Consider the following 23142-nt stretch of genomic DNA (forward strand, 5'->3'; position numbering starts at 1 on the left):
TACTACTACTGCAGCAACAGCAGCAGTAGTAGTATATAGTAGTAGTAGTAGTAGTAGAAACAAAATTACAAGTCAAATGAGTAAAAACTTTAATTCCCCCTAAAAGAAAAAAAAAATAATAACAGACATGTTGATTATTCCCCAGCATCTACGACATCGCTCGTTATATTGCATTAAGAGAAAGGAAGGACAGGAAGTGTCCTAACCAGCTCACGCAAGCCCCGTTCACACTGTGCCGACTCTGGGCCACGACAACCCAGCGACTTTTCTATTTGACAGTTGGTTCCCACGCTCCAAGAAGGGGGTAGGTTTTATTGGGGTCTTGGTGTCTTGCCGACTGTCTGGGACATTCGGCCAACTAGTTGCCAGCATGTCGTGCTAACCCTCACGACTCCAGACTCCCGTCACGACGTCGGCGCAGCATTCGGCAACAGTCTCAAGACCTCTTTCAAGACATGCCCGACCCTTTCACATCAACACCCAAGACCTCGTGTACCCTAGAGTCGTGGGTAGCCGTGGCCCAAAGTCGGCACAGTGTGAACGGGGCTTTACTCTCTCACGCCCATTTGGCCGCTGCTTGAGAAAGGAAAAAGAATACTTCGAAATAGCAAAAGGGGACATGATACCAACACATACACGCCGTTTATTTGTTTTATCACCTCATACACACACACACACACACACACACACACACACACAAAGGGCACATGAATGTAACTGGGAGACAGGCGCAGTGGAAAACCCAATGAGCCGGCGACACCTCAGCCCTCGATGCCTCACCCAGTCAGGAGGAAACACGGGCGGCCCTTCCTCGTTGTGTGTGTATGTGTGTGTGTGTCCTTCCCGATCACCCTCCCGCCCGGCAGAATGATAAAAAAACCGTGTGACTATTTGTGGAATGGTCGTATTGTTATAGTTTATTTAGTTATCAACATAACTGCGTATTTATTCACTCGTTAATTTACTTTAGTGTTCATATGCCGCCTTATTGCTGGGTTCGGAAGATTATTTCGTTTGCTTTATTCTTTTAATATAAACGTGCATCTACCGGTAGTATCGCCATTCCTACTTATTTATTCACTTTTCTTTTTTACTTCATCATTGTTGTTGTTTTTTATTTGTATACATAAATGCGAAAAAGCCTATATCAATTGTTTTCGTCCTGTTAAAACTAAATAATGAAGAGTTCTCCGTAAGTTCAATACGGGAAAGAAGGAGACTGCCGAGGCACACTCATTAAGGCTGGTGCCATCCCTGCTGATTTCATTTCTCGCGAAGCCTTGTCGTTTTTTTGATGACTTTCAATGAAAAAAGGAGTTCCTAAATGTATTCCGCAGAACAATTCTTTAAGTGTCATTTTACAGTAGTTTTGTTACTCCGCATAAAGAAGAAAAAAACAATATCTTCCCTTTCTTCGCTCAACTTGTTATCGTGCATTCTTTCGTTTTCTGATGCTGAGTTGCTCCAGTGTTAGAGGTAGAAAAAAATGATAATAATAATAAAATAAAAACATGAATACAAACATATATATAAAGGAAAATAATAATTACATTTGCATATTCTATCCCAGACGTCCTTTTCTTATGGTGCTTCTATGCTGTGCCTATTATAAAAGTTGCCTTATGCTTGAACAAGAAGCCACGACCCCCACTGTCACCGTCGCTGAGTGGTGGCTGGGTTCAGGGAAAGGGAAACGTTCTGGTCGACGGCCTTCTCCCGATCCCTGAACTGTTGTTGAGTTTACGGAAGGAACACTTTCTACGTAGCGACAATGGTAAAGGCTATTGGTGCTATATTTTACTGATTACCGAGCTCAGAGAGAGAGAGAGAGAGAGAGAGAGAGAGATGCATTGGGTGGATATTTATACTTCTTACTGAAACACACACACACACACACACACACACAGGCTTGGGCCTGACGAGAGAGAGAGAGAGAGAGAGAGAGAGAGAGAGAGAGAGAGAGAGAGAGAGAGAGAGAGAGAGATTTGTGAAAGCCATGATCGTCGGTGTCCTTTCCTAGTCTTCGAGTTAATAAAAACAAATACACGTGCGTGCAATCATAAAAAAATGGTCGTCACTTTTTTTCTTTCTCACTTTGACTTCGTGAAATTCATGAAAGAAGAAAAACAATTATACGACCATCCATTTGATATATCGTCTGTATATTTGCTTTTTTTTATCATACTGTGCTTATCTGTTGCCTAGTGGAGACACCAGACAATATATTAAATTGGTCGTCAAAGACTTCATCAATGTTAATGTTTGATATTCTATTGATTTTTAGTTGAGTTCAAGACACGAAAAAAAAGGAAGAGAAAAAAAAGTGTATTAACAGAACCATCCTCGCGGGCCTTCTATTCTTACGGTGGCGTCTTACTCAGGTCGGTGAAGAGGACAACCCCTAGATTCATTAGTCAAAGTCATCCCCCCCCTTACTGTGACGCCACTGCTAAATTTACGGAAGTAGGCTGCTAGTTTTTTACGACCTTTTTTCACTTCCGTCCCTCCCGCAGTGAAATATTTCAAACAAAAGCGATACTGAACTTTTCTGCATTCCATCCATTCACATTTAAATCCCAGTAATTACTTTAACAGATAGCACTGCACACCATGATTTTAAAACGATGAGGTGAAGACGACGCAACAAATATAAGAATAAATAAAATAATGTGATACACAAACCTTTCCAACGCCAAGAACTACAACATTGGGGCTACTATAAAACATAATAATAATAATAATAATAATAATAATAATAATAATAATAATAATAATTCACTACTACTATTACTACTAAAACCTTTATTATTATTATTATTATTATTATTATTATTAGTAGTAGTAGTAGTAGTAGTAGTAGTAGTAGTAGTAGTAGTAGTAGTAGTAGTAGAAGTAGTAGCTGTAAAGTAGTTGTAGCTGTAAAGTAGTTGTAGCTGTAAAGTAATAGTAGTAGTAGTTATAATAATGATGATAATAATAATAATAACAATAATAACGGTGAACACAGACGTGCTCTAAAATACAAAGAATGTGAAGGGAAAACCAATCACACGGTATTTCCGCCCAAGACATGAAAACACTTCAACACTTTTTTTATATTCCTCTCATTCCTTCCTCCTTCCCTCCAAGCTGTCGCCAGACCCTCCCTCCCTCCACAAGCCCCTAGGCCATGTGTGTGTGTGTGTGTGTGTGTGTGTGTCAGTAAGGAGTAAAAATATCCACTCACTCGCTGGTAAGTCTGAATGTATGTAGGGTCTCTCTCTCTCTCTCTCTCTCGCTACCACCAACACCAGTACTATTGTAAATCTCGAGCATGCATTGCCTAATTTTGAAATAACAACCGATGAAGTCCTTAAAGCTCTCCATTCACTTAAAACAAATAAAAGTCCTGGACCTGACAAAGTATATCCAACTCTGCTGAAAGAAACAAAGAGCGAAATACTCTCCTCCCTCACAACAGTATTCAATATGTCCTTGCGACAAGGCATCGTCCCTTCAGATTGGAAAAAGGCTAACGTGACACCGATTTTCAAGAAAGGAGACAAAAAAGTACCAGGTAATTACAGGCCCATTAGTCTAACTTCGGTTGTAGGTAAGCTACTTGATGTCATAATTAGAGACAAAATTGTGAATTACCTTGAAAGCCACTCATTGATTGGGGACTCACAACATGGCTTCCGAAACAAAAGATCCTGCCTATCAAACCTATTAACCTTTAATAACGACCTCTTCACTGTTTATGACGTAACCAAATCACTGGACGTAGTCTATCTTGATTTCCAGAAAGCGTTTGATAAAGTCCCGCATCATAAATTACTTTACAAATTAAAGCAAATAGGTATTGACGGTCAAGTAAACCAATGGATCGCGAATTGGTTGAGCAACAGACAACAAAGAGTAGTGATTGACGGATTTAACTCAGAGTGGGCGCCTGTCACTAGTGGCGTCACTCAGGGCTCGGTCCTTGGCCCAGTGCTCTTCATTATTTACATCAACGACGTGGATGTTGGACTCAATAACCGCATTAGTAAATTTGCAGACGACACAAAGATTGGCAACTCGGTTCTCACTGACGAAGACAGGCAAAGCCTCCAAGAGGATTTGCACAAAATTTCAGCGGTCGGATAGATGGAGATGCCCTTTAACGTAGACAAGTGCCAGGTCCTTCAAGTTGGAACGAGGAATAAGAAGTTCGAATACGAAATGCGCGGCGTTAAACTCAAAAGCGTTCAATGCGTCAAAGACTTGGGGGTCAAAATCGCGTCAAACCTCAAATTCTCACAGCAATGCATCGATGCAGCAAATAAAGCGAACAGAATGATGGGCTTCATTAAAGAAACTTTGTATTCAAGAATAAAGATGTAATACTCCGCTCTACAACAGTTTAGTCAGACCCCACTTGGAATATGCGGTACAGTTTGGTCTCCCCACCATGCAAAGGATATTGCTAAATTAGAAGGTGTTCAGCGTCGGGCAACGAAAATGATCCTTCCTTGCGCAACAAATCCTACGAAGAAAGGCTTTCTACCCTTAACATGTTCTCTCTTGAGAAACGTCGCCTCCGAGGAAAACTGATCGAATGTTTTAAAATACTTAATGGTTTCACGAATGTAGACAGATCAACATTGTTTATGATCGATGACACTTTGCGCACGAGGAACAATGGCGTAAAACTCAGATGTAGACAAGTAAATTCAGACTGCACCAAATTTTCTTCACCAACGTTGTAGTGCGAGAATGGAATAAGCTTCCACCGTCAGTGGTCCAGTGTAACACGATTGACTCCTTCAAAAATAAGCTCGACCGTCACTTCCTTCAACTTAATATCAACTAGAGTAGAAATGCAACGTTTTGGAGTCTTCTGATTAATGTAAAATCACTTAGGTTTAAGGACAGACCACCAAGTCTGGACCATGGGGTCTGTAGTCTGATTTTCTATGTAAATCTGTAAATCTCTTTCTCTCTCTCTCTCTCTCTGACACACACACACACACACATACGAGCAGCGTCAAATGAAAGGATGGGCGTGTACGTGAGAATGTGCATGGGCGTATGGTGTGTGTGTGTGTGTGTGTGTGTGTGTGTGTGTGTGTGTGTGTGTGAGAGAGAGAGAGAGAGAGAGAGAGAGAGAGAGAGAGAGAGAGAGAGAGAGACCCTACATACATTCAGACTTACCAGCGAGTGAATGGATATTTTTACTATTTACTGACAAACTACCGCTTGTCTGTGCAATATGTCTAGATAACGTAACAGAACGGAGCAAATACAGAACAGCAACTAGGCAATGGTCGCCACGTGGAGCAGTAGGCCACCGTTGCGTGAAAGAACAGAAAGTAACGAACAAGGAACAACTGGAAGGACAGAGCAGGATAAGGCTATAGCCACGTGAAGTAGCAAGCTAGCGATGCCCTTGGAAGCGCCATGCCAGTGCCAGTATAGCCACACAGACGCGGAACACGGGCCGGCTTTCACCGCTAAGTGTAAGCAGGCGTCACAGTACCGAGAACGAGAGCAAGAGCCACCTATTAGCGGGGGAGATAATTATATGGGCGTGCAACAGGATATGTATTTGCCCTCTGGTGGTGGTGCGGTGTGTGTGTAGGGGGAGGGGGGAGATGACAGCAAAAGTAGCATCATCATCATCATCAGTAGTAGTAGTAGTAGTAGTAGTAGTAGTACCGAGAACGACAATGATACCCACTTCCACCGCCCACACACGAGCTACGTAAATATGAAACAAGAGATGGCTTAAGTCACGTCAGTAATTAAATAAGTAGTAGTAGTAGTAGTAGTAGTAGTAGTAGTAGTAGTAGTAGTAGTAGTAGTAGTAAGTAAAAGTAGTATATTCAGAGAAAAGAAGATGAGAAGAAAAAAAAAGATAATGGTGATGAAGATGAGGAAAAGAAGAAGAAGAAGAAGAAGAAGAAGAAGAAGAAATGGAATGTCATTATTATTATTATCATTATTATTATTATTATTATTATAATTATTATTATTATTATTATTATCATCAGCAGCAGTAGTAGTAGTAGTAGTAGTGGTGGTGGTAGTAGTAGTGGTAGTAGTAGTAGTAGTAGTAGTAGTAGTAGTAGTAGTAGTAGTAGTAGTAGTAGTAGTAGTAGTAGTAGTAGTGGTGGTGGTGGTGGTGGTGGTAGTAGTAGTAGTAGTAGTAGCAGAAGTCGCAACAACAGCAGTAGTTGTAACAGACGTATTATAATGAACAGTACAAACACACACACACACCAGCAGCAGCAGCAGTAGTAGTAGTAGGCTCCTTCAAGCAGATTTAGTATACTATGGAAGATAATCATCACTTCCTGTTACTGACACCAGCATGCAAATCAGCGACAAGATCACTTCCACCATCCCCAATCTCACCCCCCCCCCTCCCCACGCACATCCACTATCAGCAACAGGTATGCTAAAAATAGAAAAGCAGGAAGGCAGTCCCCAAGTCGGTCACCTAGCCCACCAGAGATATCAACAGTTGGTGTAGTAGAGTTCCCGCTACCAAGATTGGAGTTCCTCGAAATCCGTATCTCCCCCACCACGCGCCTGTCGCCCCCCCATCCCCCGGGCCGCCAACTGCTAAGCCCATTCATTCATCCATTCATTCAGTCATGATGACGGTCCTCTTGGTAGGAGAGGAGGAAGCGGAGGGAGGGAGGGGAAGGACTGGATGTAAGGAAGGTCAAGAAAAAAGCGAGGTCACACACACACACACACACACACACAAACAAACAAACACTAGTATCCCTTTATATTTTAACTGTTCAAAGCGTCCTTGCGTAACACTATCGCTGGATATAGGATGAGAAAAAAAGTGGGTGATAATTAAAATGTGTGTGTGTGTGTGTGTGTGTGTGTGTGTGTGTGTGTGTGTGTGTGTGTGTGTGTGTGTGTGTGTCATGCAATGAAATATGGTAGCATTATTATTATTATTATTATTATTATTATTATTATTATTATTATTATCATTTGAAGTAGTTGTAGTAGTAGTAGAAGTAGTAGTAGTAGTAGCAGTAGTAGTAGTTGTTGTTGTGTTGTTGTTATTGTTATTGTTGTCGTTGTTGTGACACCAGCTGCCATGGGATGAAAGACTCGCGAAGAAAACATGCACATGCAGAAATTCTCTCTCTCTCTCTCTCTCTCTCTCTCTCTCTCTCTCTCTCTCTCTCTGGAGCTGCCCTGTGTAGGCCACTCGGCCTCTTGCAGCCTCCCTATGTTCTTACCTAGAGGCCAGATAAAATAAAATCTTTGCTATGTGTAAGGCCAACATCCCTGGGACCGCAGCCATCTACAGAGGCACCCAGCCATCCAGCCAAGCAGGTTTTAAAGGGCTAGCCGTTCCAATCAGCTCCCCAGCCAGTCATGCACAGTATCAATTAACCCTCATCCAGCCAGGGGAGCATATGCATGGCTTGCCGGCCACTATGCCGATAGACTTTACCTAGCGACACGCACGATGACGTCATTACTCCTCCGCGAGTCTCCTCCTCCTCCGGAAATTCCAGGAACCCCCGCCCAGTGATGAGTCACTCTCGGGCTGCTCCTGGACCGCCGCCCGTTTCCCGCTACGCTTCGTACGCGGAGAGTTTAGGGTTCCCCTGTGCCGTGCCTGACTCAGCATCACCGACCAGTAGCGACAACCTTAACTGTGCCTGCTCAATGACGTCTCCATGGTTGTTTTAAACCCCTTCCATCATCAATGCAGAGTCAGCATTAGTTATGGAACGCACGGCACTTTAAAAAACTCTCCTTAAGGAACAGAGGGTGGCTGGGGAAGAGGCGAGCGTGGAGCCTTCACGGGTCGAGGCGCCACAAAACAACGTTCAGACAGCGCGAGCAGAGGCGGAGCCTCAGCGGCGGTGTGTAGCATTGTCACTCCCCTGGTCTGAGTCGAAAGGAGGCGAGCCAACTCTCCTGTGCAATAGCCGCCAAGCGAGCAGTGCCGCGCTGGTCGTGGTCGATGCTGTGTCTTCCATCTCCGTCTCCCGCTGCTTGACTCGCCCGTGAAGTGAGCCTCGATTTCTTTTCGCAAAAGAAAAAAATATATATTAAACGCAACGTGCAAGAACATTTTACATTTTATTGTGTTGCTGAGACAAGTTTTCGTAAACATTTACGAGTGACTGACGGACTCTGGATAAGCGTCTAGTGAAGAGGAAAGGTGTGACTACAACTTTTTATACCTGGCCACGCCTGCAGTGCCTCCCCCCGTGGCGCGTGTCAATGAGCCAACAGGACCCAGGGCTGCACCAGGAGGCTACCGGGACACACGGGGCTGCGGACACAGCTGCTTCTCGCCCCGAGGACAAACGCACCGTGGGACCTTACATACTCTGAGAACAGTTCGGCCTTCACTTGACCCAGGATGACCTCCAATCTAGGTTACGCAACGTTTTTGTTACTAGCAGGTCAGTGGCTAATCTTTTCATCCTCTTGCATGAACATGTACGTCCACTATATAGATAGATATAGATAAACAGGTAAAGATAGATGGATATGGATAGATAGATAGATAGATAGATAGATACACAAATAAATAGATTGGTTAGAGAGAGAGAGAGAGAGAGAGAGAGAGAGAGAGAGAGAGAGAGAGAGAGAGAGCAGCAGAAGAGTGAGATAATCATAATACATTCCGTAAGTACCTTCAGACGATCAACCTCTTATACGTGACGTCAGCCTCTCCGAGTGCCTCCCTGAGACACACCACCCGCCCCAGCATGACGCACCGCCCTGACACTACCCTTCATCACGTAACTCCTCACACTTATTGGAAAAAAGTTTGCACCTCTACCTTGTCAACTTTCCCCTTCACCCGCTGCTCTCCGCCTCTCGCCTCGTTTCGCGCCCCCCCCTGACCCCCACCGCCCCCCACGAACCTAGCTTTGGAATTCCCCACCGTCGCAGCATGGGAGGTGGGGGAGGGTACGTAGGGGGCCCGAGCCACGCCCCCTCTGCACGCGAACTGGGTTATTTTTTTCCCTCATGATAACGATTACCTACGCAAGGGCGAGGACAAGGCTATGAACATTACTTTTGAGCAGTTATACAATTATTTATTCCTTTTATGTGCCCGGGCGAGTTTATTTACCATCATTTATGTATTTACTGATTCATGTCCTGTCGAGATAAGGATCTGTTTACCCTTAGTTCAAACTGTTCATGAGCATATTTACTTACGCCTACATGTCCTACTATCCTTCCATCTCATGAGTTTTCCCCAGTCTCACCCACACGCTGTCATACATCCCTCCCCTCCTACACATATCCTCAGACACTCCCTACAAGCCACCCCCCCCCACTCCCTCCTCACACTTCCTCCTCCTCCGCACTCCTTCCCTTTACACCATAACCCACTGTACAGGCCCACAGCAGTTTCCTATCCTACCGTACCCTAGAGACACTATCCCTAGCCTACCTATCCTAGAGGCATTCATGCTTCTCCTCCTGGGACACATGCACCATCATCCCCCTTACACACACACACACACACACACACACGTAAGCACATGGTGAAGTAAATACGCAGAATCAGCTAAAACTCTCGTCCTCCTCAAAGTTTACACACACGTCGCCTCTCAATGATGCGTAAACAAAAACACCCGGTGGAAATGTTCACTGGCAAGGAACTCTTCAGTAGTATAAAAATAAAAAAAAGCAGCTAACGTATTTGATTTCTTGAACGTAGCCTACTGCCTTCCTCATACGTATTGTCTCTCTCAGTCTCAGAGGACAAAACGAAGGATTACACAGACTACTTTTTACCTACACTTTTAATTGTATGCACACAAGAAAATGTCACGGAATGGTAAATGCATCCTTTGCTAGTAATTAACATTCCACATTAGCAAAGAAAGCGACGAAAGGTCACTTTTTCCCGCCTGACATTTCTCGTTGACGCAAAAACGCTTAGCCTGAGACACAGTTAATATAGTCTTCTTATACTCGTTCGTGAAAAAAACACGAAAATAGATATAGATAAATGTCATTATTCAGTTTTTTTTGTAACTGTTACTTGACTTAAATTCTTGCTTTACAACGATCTAAATAACCTAAACACCGTTGATGGGACGATTATCTGGAATTCTTATCGCTTAGCGGAAACACTAGTCCTTATTTACTCTTCTAACCCCCCTTGTCTGTCTCCATATAGGGGAAAAAAAAATAAGCCTGTTTGTTTATGTGACGTTGACGGCGCCGCGCACTCCCACGCAAGGCCTCTGCTGCCTACACACGTGTTTATATAACCTATCTCAGTTACCCTGTGTGTGTGTGTGTGTGTGTGTTTCTTCATGTCGAGCGTGTGGGACATCTTGTCATGAGCACTCCATCATCAACTTGTGTGTGTGTGTGTGTGTGTGTGTGTGTATGCTGATTCGCGATCTTCCAATTATATCGACTTAGAACTTGTGATAAAAAATATAAAAAAACGCAGGGAAGCTATAAAGAAAACGTTCGGTGTGCCTCCACCGAGCGGTGACTTCATCTTGAGGTGAAAGCGTCGTCTTTTGGCCAACCAAATCTCTCCAGTGACGTCACACTGTCGCTCAACCAACCCGCACCCCGCCTCATGAAACGTGACGTCATAGTGTCACCTGGCCAACCGGCACTCTAGTTTCTCTCCGCCCTGACGTCACGGAGTCGCCCAGCCAATCCGCACTTAGTTTTTCCGGTGGGATGACGTCACGGACGTTAGTTTGACCAACCCGCGCTCAAGTTTCCTGCCGAAATGACGTCATCCTGCTATTCAGCACTACCAAGGGCCTTGACTATACGCCTCTCTCCGCCTTGACGTCACTGTTTGTTGTTGGTAGAGAAAGATTTCCGAGTAGCGTGCCGCGTGCCAACCTAAATCCTGTTACCCGAGACACCTGAACATTCCGTCCTTCCTCTGGCCTCACCGCCGAACCCGCTCTGTTTAACCCTCAAGGCATAGGCCTGAGAAAAGCCAAGGGCAAGAAATTAAAGGGAAATACTGAATGATGGAACAGTCGCTCACAAGGATACGCGTAGACAGGCCAAGGATTGGAAATTATAGTTGAAACATCTGGTAGAAATCTCTTCCAAGGATGAATGTCCATTTTCAGGGAACGTAGAGTTAGTTCCTTCCCTTAAATGATATAGTGGTGTACAGCTCTCCACCTTAGAAGAGCGTATACATGATCAGAACACAGAGAAAGGTTGTGGTTTACCCGGACATCACGCCACCTCTATTTATACCATCGCTCATTAAATGTGTAGTCACGATACAATATTGCAACTTACTCGCTTTCTTTAAACATATCGAGATCAATGGAAAGAAAATAAGCAGACTTTTGTAGTTTTACCGAGAAATGTATTTACAGCTCAAGATCGACACTAGACACGAACTAACAATAAACTGATCAATTCAAATACATATCATCATGTAAAGTTCGAGTTTACCTGTTATTTTTATATCGGACAAACCATTGAAAGGCATCGCTTTTTCGCATCCATCTACACACCCACACACAAACCAACCACCAAACGAATAAACAAATTGCAGGACACTTCGTCACCTATACGTTCTGCATCTTATGACCTTGGTGAAGGCGACTACAGGCTACTTCCTCATGCTGGGCTTACTTGCATGCCTTCGCGAACAGACACACACACACACGCGACATTTAAAGTTCATCATCTTTATTTACCCTTACTACTTAACCAAAAGTGAAGGGATATTGTTCATAATGATTTTATGCCTTTTGTAAGTTTCTAGAAATAGACGATTTGATTTAGGTCTAAAAAAGACAAGCGAACTGAGTTTACAGAAAAAAATCCAAGGACGTCAATATGCAGAGTGCCTAATAAGTGAAGCAGACGGGGACGTAGGCGAGCAGGAACCCTTGACAACACGAACAGGATATGTCGAAAAAGGAACGAAAATCAAGGAAGTTCACAATGGAGGTAATAGGATGTCTGCCTGGCTGGATGCGGTAGACGGGGATGGATGAAGGAAGCGTTGGATGAGCCTGGATAAAGGTTCGATGAAGAGGGAAGAGTTGGTATGGGAGGTTGGATGAAGGGTCGAGGAAGAGGAAGGAAGGGCTTGGGCGGGGGTTAAAAGATGCTGGGGGACGGAAGGGGATAGAAGGAAGGGGCTGGCTGGAGGAGCGATGAGGAATGGGGAAGGAAGCAGTGGAGCGTCTAGGAAGAAGGATGGGGGGCTACCAGGAGGGTCTAAATAGGAAAACGACGGTAGTAAAAGCCCGTACCCTAGTGCTGGCACGGTAAGGTGGAAAGGGGGGGGGTGGGGAATTAATGCACGGGGTTGGATGGATGATTGAGAAAGAGGAAAGGAGTAAAACAAACATCCTAAGTGGTGTCTGGATGAGTGTGGAGGAAGGAGGAGAGGGGAAGGGCTTGTATGAAGGTTGGATAAAGAATCGAGGAAAAGGAAGTGAATCAAAACTAATCCTAAGTGGTGTCAGGGGCCGGGGGACGGAGGGGAAGTATTGAGCTGGAGGAAGGAGGGGGAAAGGGTCTGGAGGGTCGAGGAAGAGGAAGGGAATCAAAACGAATGTTCTTAGTGGTGGCGCCCCGACGTCTGCACCGAGAGACCAGACCCGACAGGCAGCAGACCTACCGACCCACAAGCAGGGAAACTGGAGCCTCCACACACACACACACACACACACACACACACACACACACTGTCATCTTCATAACAATCATTATCATATGTGACGGCGTATGCTCATGAGACTATAACGAAACATCATGCAGAGTAACCACAGTCATACTTCACAAGCAAAGCACACACACACACACACACACACACACACACACACACACACACACACACACACACACTGTCATCTTCATAACAATCATTATCATATGTGACGGCGTATGCTAATGAGACTATAACGAAACATCATGCAGAGTAACCAGTCATATTTCACAAGCAAAGCACACACACACACACACACACACACACACACACTGTCATCTTCATAACAATCATTATCAACACACACACACACACACACATTCCTTGGGGCGTTGACGGGAACGCTCTTTCATTCCAAGGAGAAAGAGAACAAAGAAAACAGCAAAACCAAGAAGCCCATTCGACCCATCCAACAACTCGGGTGAACAAGTGAATACGCCAACAGGTCCCCATCCTAATTAACACCTGCATACACCTGGCCATTGGGGAGAACCTGTTTAATTAATGCTGCAACTGATATGAACGGTATTTCAAGACATAGAACAACCAAATATCTACAAAAGGAGAATTGACTCTTGTTATTAAAGATCAACACGCCTTATGAACAACAACATATCAAAGCAATAGCGACAATGTGAGGAAAAATTATGAGTGGATGATATATATATTGCTAAGGAAAAAAAAGGGGGGTGGGGGATAGAAATTGCTGGAGGGGAAAATTGGTTCTGGAGAAAGAGGAAATGAAGTCATCGTCATTAGGGAGAGGGAAGACTGGCTCCATGGTGTGTGTGTGTGTGTGTGTGCACTGGGGGACCACTTAAGAATAAAGAATAGGAGGAAGAGGAAGATGAAGAGGAGGAGGAGGAGGAATCATGGATGACGTGTTGATCCGGTCGGCACCAGATTCCTTCCTCCCTTCCTTACGAAAACGTTGACAGTTTCCAAAGCGACAATTTTCACTTCGCTAACGAAAATGCAAGAAATAAGTTCACACTAATATTAGTTACACATGATAAACGCTAACAGTGAAAACAATCAAGACGATTTATAAGTAAAGTCTAAAGTTCAAAACCCTATTCAGCGAAGAAAATAAGAAAGGAAATATAAAAAGGAAAGATGCATAACTATAAAGCATTCACAGTTCCACACTATCTTTTTATTAAGTCAACTGCAAAAAAAGGAGGGGGGAGGGGCGATGAAAAAAAAAAAAAACATGAAATCACAACTCCAGTCTTCCGTATAATCTTTTTAGGTGAGTGAAAACAATGGAGAACGAGAAAACAATAACGGAATCAAAAGAAACACATTTTTTCAATCACCATTTATCAAACACTAAAGAAACATGTTTAACGAGAAGGAGAAAGGTATATACATATTACGTAAGTCATTGCAACAACACCAGTATGACCGTATGACGAAACCGAAGTAACAGTGTCCGAGTGATGAGAGAGAGAGAGAGAGAGAGAGAGAGAGAGAGAGAGAGTGTGGCGAAGGTGATGATCCCTGTAACAGATAAACAAAGGACCCTGACAAACCCTCCCCTGCTCCGGGCCTACGTGCATGCGAGCTGATCAGTAAAACAAGTGCCGCGGCGCAGAAAGGTCAGGCGCTGTGGGTTTAATTAATACTGCATGAGGCTGGCGTCATCACAGCAAGACACGGGTGCAAAGCAAAAGAACGCCAACAGGTGAAAGCAACAGTACCGTCAAAGAGTAAACAATATTTTAAAACATTTTGTCGCCCAAGTTCACATATTTGACATGGCTTTCGTAGGAGCTGTAGGCCTTTCCAGGGGTCGTTTTATGACCCTGGTGGTAGTTTGACCCTTCTTCTGTGCCATGAACCTTAAAAACACTCATGAAAACTCGACTGATCCCCTCTTTGACCTTTAGAAATAGTTGCTGTGAGAAGCGATGGTGTCTTAAAACACGGCCCTAAGGAGACAAGTGAAAATACTAGTTATAACGTCAACAAGTCAAGATGGAAATAACAGTAAAGTCAAAGGGTAAACGTAATAATAAAGTCAATGAGTGATAATAAAACGTCAATATGTCTAGTTAAAGTAAAGGAAGTCGAAGTGAAAACAGCAGTAACGTCAAAATGTATAGATGACGTCAACGATAAAAGCAACAGTAGCGCCAAAGGGTAAACACAAGGGTAAAGTCAACAAGTGAAAATAGTAAATGCCAACATGTCATAATAAAAGCAACAAGAAAAAAAACTGGTGAAAAAAAATATCGGTAACGGCAACACACATAGATAACAGTAACGTCAACAGGTGAAAACAACGGTGTGTCGTCGAGGGAAATGCGCTCCCACGTAGTTCTCGGGGTCAAGGTGTTGCTCAATGACGAGGAATAAATATAGAGAGCGAGAGCAGGTAAAGGCTGAAGTAATGCTGCGATGAATTACAAAGAGGAGCAAGAGAAAGAACAAGAGCAAGAAGCAAAACAGAAGGAAAAAAATTTGAATTGTAAATGTATATACAATTATTGAGAAAACCCTCTCTCTCTCTCTCTCTCTCTCTCTCTCTCTCTCTCTCTCACACACACACACACACACACACACACACACACACACACTAAACTGAAACAAAATAATGACTCGTGAAACTCCCTTAGGGTTTCGTTTAATCAGATGAAATTCGCTCTCAAACATAACATCTCAAGTCAGTAAAAGCTAGAAAAATAAATAACTAAAAAACAAATATACAAACAAATGAATGAATGTGAGGGCAGGCAGATACAGGTGACAGGTAGCACGGACGAGTGGCGGTGTGTAGCGCTGCGGGGAATAGGACGATGCCTGTGCAGTGTGTGGAACCGATCAGAAGGAGGAGGAGGAGGAAGTGTTGGGACAGGGACAGGTGCGTTCAAGGGAGAGAGGGGGAGAAGGAAGCTGAAAAGATGGGTGAAGATGAAGACTGCGTTGAAATTCAGTAAGGATAAAAAGGGGAAGAGTCGAGACGGGAGGGGGAGGAAGAAAAAAAAAAGATAGGAAAATAAGAGCGATGTAAGGAAAAGTACTAAAGGAAAAGAATGCAAATGAGAAGAAATATGAGAGGTGTAGCGGAAGGTAAGGAGGAAAAACGTGGAGGGAAATCCGGTGAGGAGGAAAGATGTAGCGATAAAAAGGAAAGGAAACCTGGAGATATTTAAAGGAAGGTAAAACGGGAAACGGTGCAGAGGTAGGAAAACCAGGTGTGGAGGGAGATTATGGACAGAGGGTGAGAAGAGTGAGGGAGGAAGATGAGTGGGAGGAGGAGGAGGAGGAGGAGGAAAGGAGGAGAGAGCGAGAGAGCTGAGCGAATCCATTGCAAGTCCTCTCACAGTCACCATTGAGGCCAAACAGCTTGACTTAATAATGATGAACAGGTAAACTTCACACTGCGTTAGGTCAATATTTACAAAACTACGGCACGCACCACGCTTCCCGTCCTTTCTTCCTCCCTTCCTCCTCCTCAGAGTGGGGTGGGGAGGCTAAGGCAACTTTTCCCAGTTCTGCATTAGTCAACTTCCTCGACGGAAATTCCTGGATTGAACAAGAGGAGGAGATCAGAGAGCAAGTCCATGCCGCCGCCCCATTCTGTCAATCCATTGTCTGTTGTCTGCCGTGCACCTCTGGGAGGAAAGTGTGCATACCTCACGTTCCTGGCATAGGTAGTGCATTCTCTCTCTCTCTCTCTCTCTCTCTCTCTCTCTCTCTCTCTCTCTCTCACTGTGTGTTGAAAGTGTGCGTGTGGAGGGGGGGGGGGGGTTACATTCAACTAAGGTCTGACCATGTGTTGGACTCGTGATCGCCACCAGCCAACCAGCTTTTGTAGGGGGGAGGGAGGGCATTATGGAGACTATGGGTGTAAATATATGCAAATTGACATTCACATTATGAATTGATACTCCATCTGCCTCACTCTCTACAATCAAGCTTACTGTAGATCAATGCTGAAGATTACAGCCATAGACACTTTTATCCGTTAATAAGACGCGTAAGAACCAACTCCATAGACAGTGATCTAGACAGTAATAGAACGGTTTTCATTTTTACATATTTTGCTGCCTTGCATTAGTAGTTCATACGAGTCGAGTTTTTTTTTCAATATTTTCCTTTTTTTCTCCAATCTCGCACAGTTGTCGTACGTATTATTAATGTCCTTCATGACTTCATGACTTCATGACAGTGGGGTAACGGACTGAAAATGACTATGCACACTCGAGTAAGACGGGAGGGACACTTTTTTACGGCAGGGTTTTTGCGCCTCAGGATAAGTCACCCTTAAATTTGAGAGGGGAGAGCAAGAAGGGAAACATGGTGCGTCTTTCCTGCTTTGGGGGTTGTTTCAGGGTTCCAGCCAGAGGGGTTGTAAGGGGTACGATATCTTGTGGTTGCCTGCGGGCTGCGGGCCTCGTGCCATGACTCACTGCCCTGTGTCGCCATCCCGCTGCCGCCCATTCACGTGTAATGCAAAGAGAGCCAAAAACTTGTTTCTAATGCACAATAATTACAAAATTAGTGTTAAATTATGACAAACATATTACATTACACTAAACAACTTGCTTAAACGCTCCAAAATCGTTCTTTACATGAATCGCTTTTTATATGCTCTTTTTATAACACGCCTCAATATATTTGGTGTTATAACACTTTACAAATTATGATGTTGAATAACTATAACCAGCACACCAGCACTGACATTAACTCTTATCTACATCTTTGTATTCACACCATATCAACGTAAAATATTCCCTATACTATTACGAGTCCCATTAGTTTTAACTACAAGCAATGTCAAACCAAGTGAAATTAGCAAAAGATCGCTGAAGAACAATGAAAATAATAATAATGTAAAAGTAAGGAGTCCGGCTTCTACACCATCTGATTGACAGTTTCGAAGTTCAGAACAGGTTTTGAAAGGAAGTTTACTGTTTTCCGAATGTTATGAACGCACGAGTGAACGAACGAACAAGTTGAATAACAACAAATGACTGGTGGCAGCAACAGCTCTCCCTGGGACACCTCTCAAGCCGGAAGACTCGCTGCATAGGTTCCGTCTTACTCACCTGAGCCTCCTCCTAGTCCCCCTCCTCCTTCACCCTGACTGACTCACAACCTGTCCTCCATCCCTGCCCTGCCACCCACCCACACCGCTATCCACCTACCTTAATGCTACCCTCACATCCACCTCCCCCACCCAGCCTCCACCATCCCTCGACCGCACGCTACCCACGTCCACCTGCACCGCTATCCACGCAACAACCTACCCTTATCCACCTCCACTGCACAGCCTCTGCCATGTCCACAACGCTGCCCACATCCTTGCCCACATCCACCTCCTCGGTCCTCCCTCGCCTCGCCTTGCCGAACCATCACCCTCCACCGTCTCCCTCTGTGCCCTCTTTGCCATACTATCCACCTCCACCTCCTAAGCTACCCACATCCACCATCTATCTCACCCCCGCTATACGGCATTAACCTCCTCCACATTCCCTCACTGCTCCGCCACCACGTCACCTGCATGAGTTTGTGTGTAGCTACGTGTGTTTCGTGTGCATTTGAATTAAGGGTTAACGGAAAGCCTTAGCATGCTTCCCACAGCTGAGTTAGTTAGTGTAGCTGGAAGAGAGAAGTTACGTGCACTGCATAGTAACTGTCCTGATTCCATGATGTTGCGTTATGGAGAAATTGTGTGTGTGTGTGTGTGTGACTCATGTGCCATCGCTTTGTTCTTATTTTGTATTGTGTCACTCACTTTACTGTATACTTGTAATCAAATTAGAGAGAGAGAGAGAGAGAGAGAGAGAGAGAGAGAGAGAGAGAGAGAGAGAGAGAGAAGGGGGGGATAGATAAAAACTATGCGATTGGGTGAAGGGACGGATACCTAAATGATCTGTAGATAGCTGGAGGGGGGGGGGGGGAGCGTTACAGCAAAGGAAGCATCTCATGGGCAAAACATAAAAAAAGACCGTTCTGCACTGCTCCTGCAGAGATAAAAAAAAAAAAAAAAAAAAAAAAGGTCAAATAGAGGAGCCAGTTTCGAATGGAGAAGCGGATGAGAATGGAGGTGATGTTGGAGTTGCGAATAATAGAGATTATAAAATGTGTCTTTCCCCCTTCCCCCACAGCATGGTACGGGTGTCCATCACATTGCCAGATGCTGAGGAGACCGTCCCCTGCCTCTGAGTTCCTCCTGCGGCCCTCCAACACCACCGTGCCCGAGGGGGAGCAGACCATCCTCAAGTGTTTGGTGAGAGAGAGAGAGAGAGAGAGAGAGAGAGAGAGAGAGAGAGAGAGAGAGAGAGAGAGAATCTCACACACACACACACACACACACACACACACACACACTTTTCTCACACCCTCCAGATGCAGCTAAAACTGCGACCAGATACGTAAAGTTAAAAAGTTACACAAATGCCTGGAATCTAAAGATAAATCTACATAAAAAGACACAAACTATTTACTATTATTTTCAAGTGTACCCCTACTGGAGATAACATTCGTCTATCATTTAATTTCTTGCTGATGTACCATAATCCCACGTTTGCCTTATTTTGCCTGTTGGAGTTTAACATGCAATCAAGCACCGACATAAAAAGTACAGCTTGATATTTCCTGTGAGCATTGCCTCATATTACATTCTTGAGTACAAATTTCTCCTTTTCCATCATCACTTTTTTCTCTCACTACTGGTGCTGACGTATGCCTCCCTTCCTCCCTACTGCAGGTGGACAGTCAGGTCCATGCATGTCGCTGGTATTTCCTGGAGCTGCAACTTGACTTCTTTAGCAAGGATGCCTCCCCCATGCAAGTGAAGGACTTCAAACCAGCCCACAACCGTGACTGCTCCATCAGGATAAAGAAGGTGAAGCATCTTTTTTTTACAATACGAGTATGTATGATTATACAAAGCAAAAACTGTCATTGATTCCTCTGAAAAACTAGGGGCTTCTTCTTCCTGTAAAGTCAGTCAGCAAACTTGAACAGTGTCAGCAAGACACAACCGACGATTGTCCTGACCCTTTGTGTTTTGCAGGTCCGCAAGATCCAAGAGGGGCAATGGCTGTGTCAGGCCTTCAAGTTCCACTCCTCAGAAATCCTAATGACTGAGCCTGTTGTCCTCAGAGTTATCACCAGTGAGTTATGGAGAATTTGGGGGCATGAGATACTGGCACAGCAACAAACAATAACTGATATCCATAATTACTGACCACTCTTAGTCTCTGGATAACTAAGCTATTGGTCTCTCCATCAACAGGATCAGAGAGTGCAAGTTGGGCACCCCCAAGTGACTTCCCACCTGTCACCACCCCAAGACAAAGCCGCCACAATGATGAGGTAAGGCTGTGTGATACTTGTCCTCTTATCTTCAAATAGTAATCTGACCTTAATCTTGGAACATACATAGTTGTCACATTTATTTCATATATTTGTAATATATGTTCTCTTCATTTTCTTTAAATACAACTGAGACCATAATCAAACCTATGAATTAAAAGTTATTTTCTACCAACAGAAAGAAACAGCACAGGAGGTGAGTTTTGAGTTTGCTCCTGAAGACTACATCCGCAACACGAAGCTGAATGAGTCTGCCATGCTCAACTGCAGGGTCAACAAGCCAATGGAGTCCTGTACCTGGATCACGCCAAATGGGTCTTCACTCAATGTATCCCAAGGTGGGTGCTACTTGCCAGATTAACTAACTAACTAACTAACTAACTAACTAACTATATATATATATATATATATATATATATATATATATATATATATATATATATATATATATATATATATATATATATATATATATATATATATATATATATATATATATATATATATATATATATATATATATATATATATATTCAAAGACCGTAATTGTAGAGAGATGATCATAACTTTAAATTAATATAGACTATGTTGATTAATACTACGTATTATTTTTTCCCAGATGAGGTGCAGTTCAACAAGCCCAAGAAGTTTACAGGTGATTACAAGCTGAAGGGAGACCTGAAGGCAGGCCAGTGCTCCCTGCACGTGGGCACGGTGCAGCACCAGGATGAGGGTGACTGGCGGTGTGTTGTGCAGGTGGTGGGCCGTAACGAGAACTACCAAGGACCACTCTTACACCTCCACATCACAGACCTTCCCTTCCCTTTTAATCATAGTCATGGTGAGTCTGGCCTTTCTCTATCCATATCTGTTGCCTTGTGAGGAGCTTGAACAAACATTAGCCTTCATGTATGTGAAATTTCCTAATCCATTTCCGTTGTCTTCTGGTACAGACGGTGAGCCCCTCATGGCCCCAACTGAAGAGTCATCAAGTGTGCTGGTGATCACCCTAGTGCTCACCTCCACCATCCTCCTCATACTGGTTGTCCTCCTGTTTTCCTGTCTTTACCGGAGAGTTGCTGCTGTATCAGATGACTCCCACAAGATCCTTCAGGCATCCCCCCAGAGTAGCCTTAATCGTCTGCCCCATAAGGCCTTTCCCACCACTGACCTCACTGCAGCCTCTGTCCTGGCTGTAGACTCTGTGAAGTCTAGCCCTGCTAAGTGTGTGGACCTGGATCAGTACAACCAGTATCTGGACATGACTGGCTCAGACAACATCTCTGGCTCCTATGTCATGATGCCACCCTCCAGCCTCAGGTCTTCTATGTCCTCCAGAACTACACTCTCCACCCTTTCCACTCTGCCAGTTGGTCGTTCACGGTCAGCAAGTAGTAGCACTGTCCTCAGCAGAGCATCCCCAGGCCCTGGCAACCTCATGGACAACCCTTCATATGACCCAAGCGATGCTCCTGCCCGTCCTGACAACCTCTACTATGCAGACCACATCTATGAGGAGATCAAGGATAAACATGAAGAACTCACCAAGATGGATAAGATACCAGAGGTGACAACTCCAACCTACACTAACACGCTGCAGGACTATGAAGGATACCTTGTTCCCAAGAATAACACAAGCAGCGAGAAGATCACTGCTCACCCTGTTAATGATTCCCCTAATGCCCTCTCCTTGCATACACTACCAAGGCCAAAGGCAGAGTCCCCTGCCGTATCCCCTGGCACTGAGCAGGCACCTCCATACTCTCGTGTGGGCCAGTGTGGCTTGGTGCCTGCCAGCCCCACACCAGAGGCTGTCCCTAGTCCTGGTCCTGGATACTCCAGAGTAGGCTCAGGGAATTTGAATGGAGAGAATATACTGACAGACCCCATGGAGGGATATGATGTAATAAGGTCTTCCCCAAGACCTGTGCCTCTCCCATTAAACATTCCAGTCTCATCTGAGGCTTATACAAATGGTCTTACAGGTATAACTGTTTGAGCTACAAGTGATTAACTTGTAACTCAGGCAGGAAATACCCAAGGTTGTTTTTGTCATAGGAAGTGATCCAAGTAAACATATTCCTCAAGTGTGGTATTGTATATAGACCTATGTAAATGGATATTTAGATAAAACAACATATTTTCACAAGAAAATATATATATCATCAGGAAGTCTTTGATGTTCATGTACATAATCAGAGAAATTTCCATAGGATTCTATCGAAGTCTTCCTGCTGTGTATAGTAAATAGAATGTGGGCCAAAGAAATACATACTAACCTATAGATTATCAAATCATTCACTCTGGAAAATGTCTCCTATATTTAGAATCTCCTGGATGGTATATGAATTTATACTACTGTCAAATAGACCACTTATTCTTCACATCATCTACTGTGCAGATGAGATATACATAGTCATTAATGATACGTATCTGTATGTAATATTCCCCGTAAAAGTATAAACTACCTCTCATTCCTGCTGTAAAAAGCATGTGTTCGTAATACCTCTTCATGTCTAGCTTATGTTGACATGTATTGCATTTTACGTATCTAAAGTCTTCCTTGTCCTGCCAAAATCTTTGCTTTTTACTGCTGTACAGCTAGTTGTATGTAAATATTTATAATAAAAGATACTATAATATATTTTACATCACTAAATATTATTTTCTTTGAAAACATGTAGTACATCTAAGCAAATAACCAAATTTTATTAATGATCAAGTTTTAGAGCCAGGTTTGATTCATAGTCTGGCACAGGCAACATCAAATGATCTTCTGTTTGCAAACAAAATATTAAATTTCAAGAATTAGCAAACTAATTAAAAAGGTAAACAGCACATGAATATGAGATTAATGGCAATGGTGACAAATAGTTAAAACTCAAAACATCAATTCACAGTACTATGGACACAAGGAATTTTGTTTTGTACATTTATACTGAATTTGGAAAAATAAATACTGAAATGCATAACAGCAATCACTGATATATGCATTGAAAATGAGCCATATAAAAGGAACATGCGGTGTGCTAAGATGGGAAGGAGAAAGTAATGACAATGTGTATGAAAGTTTAGGTATGAATGTAACAGCAAGGGGAGTAAGTGGTGGA

General features: G+C 43.7%; 2 protein-coding genes across 2 annotated transcripts in view; one reads left to right on the forward strand and one right to left on the reverse strand.

Moving 5' to 3' along the window:
• LOC127008559 (vacuolar-sorting protein SNF8-like) overlaps positions 1-23142 on the reverse strand; it is a 58705-nt gene that overhangs the window by 17361 nt on the left and 18202 nt on the right. The window lies entirely within an intron of this gene.
• Positions 7375-22681, forward strand: LOC127008557 (uncharacterized). The gene is made up of 8 exons (XM_050880736.1): positions 7375-8417; positions 18820-18941; positions 19422-19559; positions 19731-19830; positions 19953-20032; positions 20211-20370; positions 20652-20873; positions 20986-22681. The coding sequence occupies exons 1-8, from the start codon at positions 8375-8377 to the stop codon at positions 22029-22031; spliced, it is 1911 nt and encodes a 636-aa protein (XP_050736693.1). The 5' UTR covers positions 7375-8374; the 3' UTR covers positions 22032-22681.

This window comes from Eriocheir sinensis, chromosome 4 (assembly GCF_024679095.1).
Source record: "Eriocheir sinensis breed Jianghai 21 chromosome 4, ASM2467909v1, whole genome shotgun sequence".
Lineage (NCBI taxonomy): Eukaryota > Metazoa > Arthropoda > Malacostraca > Decapoda > Varunidae > Eriocheir > Eriocheir sinensis.